This window comes from Myotis brandtii, unplaced genomic scaffold (assembly GCF_000412655.1).
Source record: "Myotis brandtii unplaced genomic scaffold, ASM41265v1 scaffold194, whole genome shotgun sequence".
Lineage (NCBI taxonomy): Eukaryota > Metazoa > Chordata > Mammalia > Chiroptera > Vespertilionidae > Myotis > Myotis brandtii.
The window spans coordinates 317,647-319,593 of record NW_005357232.1 but is presented as its reverse complement, the minus strand read 5'-3'; the positions used below and the strand labels follow the sequence as shown (position 1 = coordinate 319,593).

The following is a 1,947-nucleotide window of genomic DNA, read 5'->3' as shown; positions in this document are numbered from 1 at the left end:
TTCATTTTTTCTCTTATCTTTTTGTGTGATAACGTACCTTTCATAATTTGCGTTATAATATTTCAAAAATTTTTACCCTGTGCTATTACACAAAGTCTTATTTCACAATAGTGCCCTTTACTTTCTGAATACAGCAATGAACTTTTCACTCTCAAAAGCCTAGAAGTAGTTATTAATAAAGCAAGGAAGTAATCATGATACCAAAATAAAAAAATAACATATTAGGTAAGCTTTTAATAGTAAATATGTAGGATAACTTAAAGTGTTATTTTGAGGTAGCTTAGGTATGCTATCAATTTGGTTAAATATTATAATAAACACATCAAAACTAAACTTTTAAGTATGTTAATTGTAAGTTACTAAACTTACATTATTCTGAGTTAACAATGAATATCTATGTATATAACATTAAGTATCACAAACCATTACAATAAATCCCATGTATGTACCTCAGAATTGAGATAATATTGAAATTTGAGTATAGCAGTAGGGAAATTGAGTATGATAGTATTTTGATGAAGTAGAATAAAATGTTAATATTAAGTTAGTATAAAAAATCCAATTGTTTAAAAATCTGTATTTATTACAATAAAATCAACATTATTATTTTTGATCATGGATTTAACAAAATTAACAGCTTATCAAATAGTGAGATACAAGAAATATAAATACTATTTGTTCAGAGAAAATTTCATGTTTTTAGCTTAATAGTTAAGCTGGGATTTCGAACTGTGAGAATGTTTCAATAGTGGTTGAAAATTATCTACCCTCTTTGTTCCCCTTTTGAATCTAACTTTGTGGGCTCTTGAGAGAAGTTTAAAAAAGGTTAACTCTTGAGATTTGAATATACACATTTTCAGCTCCAATGTTCACGTGTACTTAAAAGATGATCCCAAAGAGTTTCTATAACTATGATCATTTCATAGTATTGGTAGTTAGTTGCATCCTTTGTTGAATAATTGTTCTTCAAACTTACTGTCTTTTAAATTAGTTCTTTCATGGTAGCCTACAAATAAGCAACTATCAAGGGCAGTAGCAAAAAAGGCCTTTTAAAACAAAGCTGGCAAACATTTGGAGTTATCTGGAGTTTGGACAATTCTCTTTAATTCAAAAGTCACGTGTTATGTGCATTAAAATTCATTTCAGAAATGAATTTCCCAGATATGGGAAAAAGTTGTTTTGGGGGAAATTTCACTAGTAAATCTTCGATCTTTAAAACTCTGAGTGAGTGAATTAAACATTGACCATTTGCAAACTATCTTCACGGCGTATCCTAGGTATTACTTTCTAAAGGTGTGTTTTTTTTAGTTTTAAATATTTGGGGGTCCAGGGGAATGATGACGTTTTCCAGCATACACTTTTTTGGTCTTTTCCTCTGCTAAGTCTTGGAATTGCCCTCTCTAAGTATTAAAGAGAACTGCTGTCAAGAAAGGTATTTCCTTTTCAAGATGGACGTTTCACCCAAGCAAAATATTGTTTTAGGCAGGAGAATTCTAATTTTGAAGAAGGAAACATCAAAAACACTTTTTATTCCTGATTCCTCGTCCCGCGTTTAGAAAATACAAATTAAATCTTAATTGTAATCTTTGCCCATCGTGTAACCGAGCGATGGGGCCAGACTTGAGGGCGAAGGCTTTACTCGGTGAGCGACGTGCGCGTGAACCCCCGGCGCTCTCCCCCGATCTCGGGGCTGATAGTCTCCAACATGGAGGATGCTTCTGATTCTTCGCGAGGGGCTGTTCCATTAATTAATAATGTGGCTCTCCCAGGCTTTCCGCCGTCTCTTCCTGTATCAGTGACAAGGCTGCAAAAGTCACCGAGCAGCCAATAAAAAGGTAGCAGCGAGAAGTGCAAGGCTCCTCCCAACAGCTCTTCCTCCTTCGGAGCCGAAAGTCGCTCAGAAACTTCCCGGGAGCTCCGCGAGGCGGGGAAGTGGCGGCGGGACGC

At 35.0% G+C, this 1,947-nt stretch overlaps 1 protein-coding gene across 1 annotated transcript in view; it reads left to right on the top strand.

The window, feature by feature from the left end:
- The first annotated feature begins 614 nt into the window (after positions 1–614).
- The window catches only part of BAZ1A (bromodomain adjacent to zinc finger domain, 1A), a 106,474-nt gene continuing 105,141 nt past the window's right edge, over positions 615–1,947 (top strand). The window contains 2 exon segments of the mRNA XM_014538620.1: positions 615–1,801; positions 1,803–1,945. Coding sequence (XP_014394106.1) covers positions 1,706–1,801; positions 1,803–1,945 — 239 coding nt within the window. The 5' untranslated portion in view covers positions 615–1,705.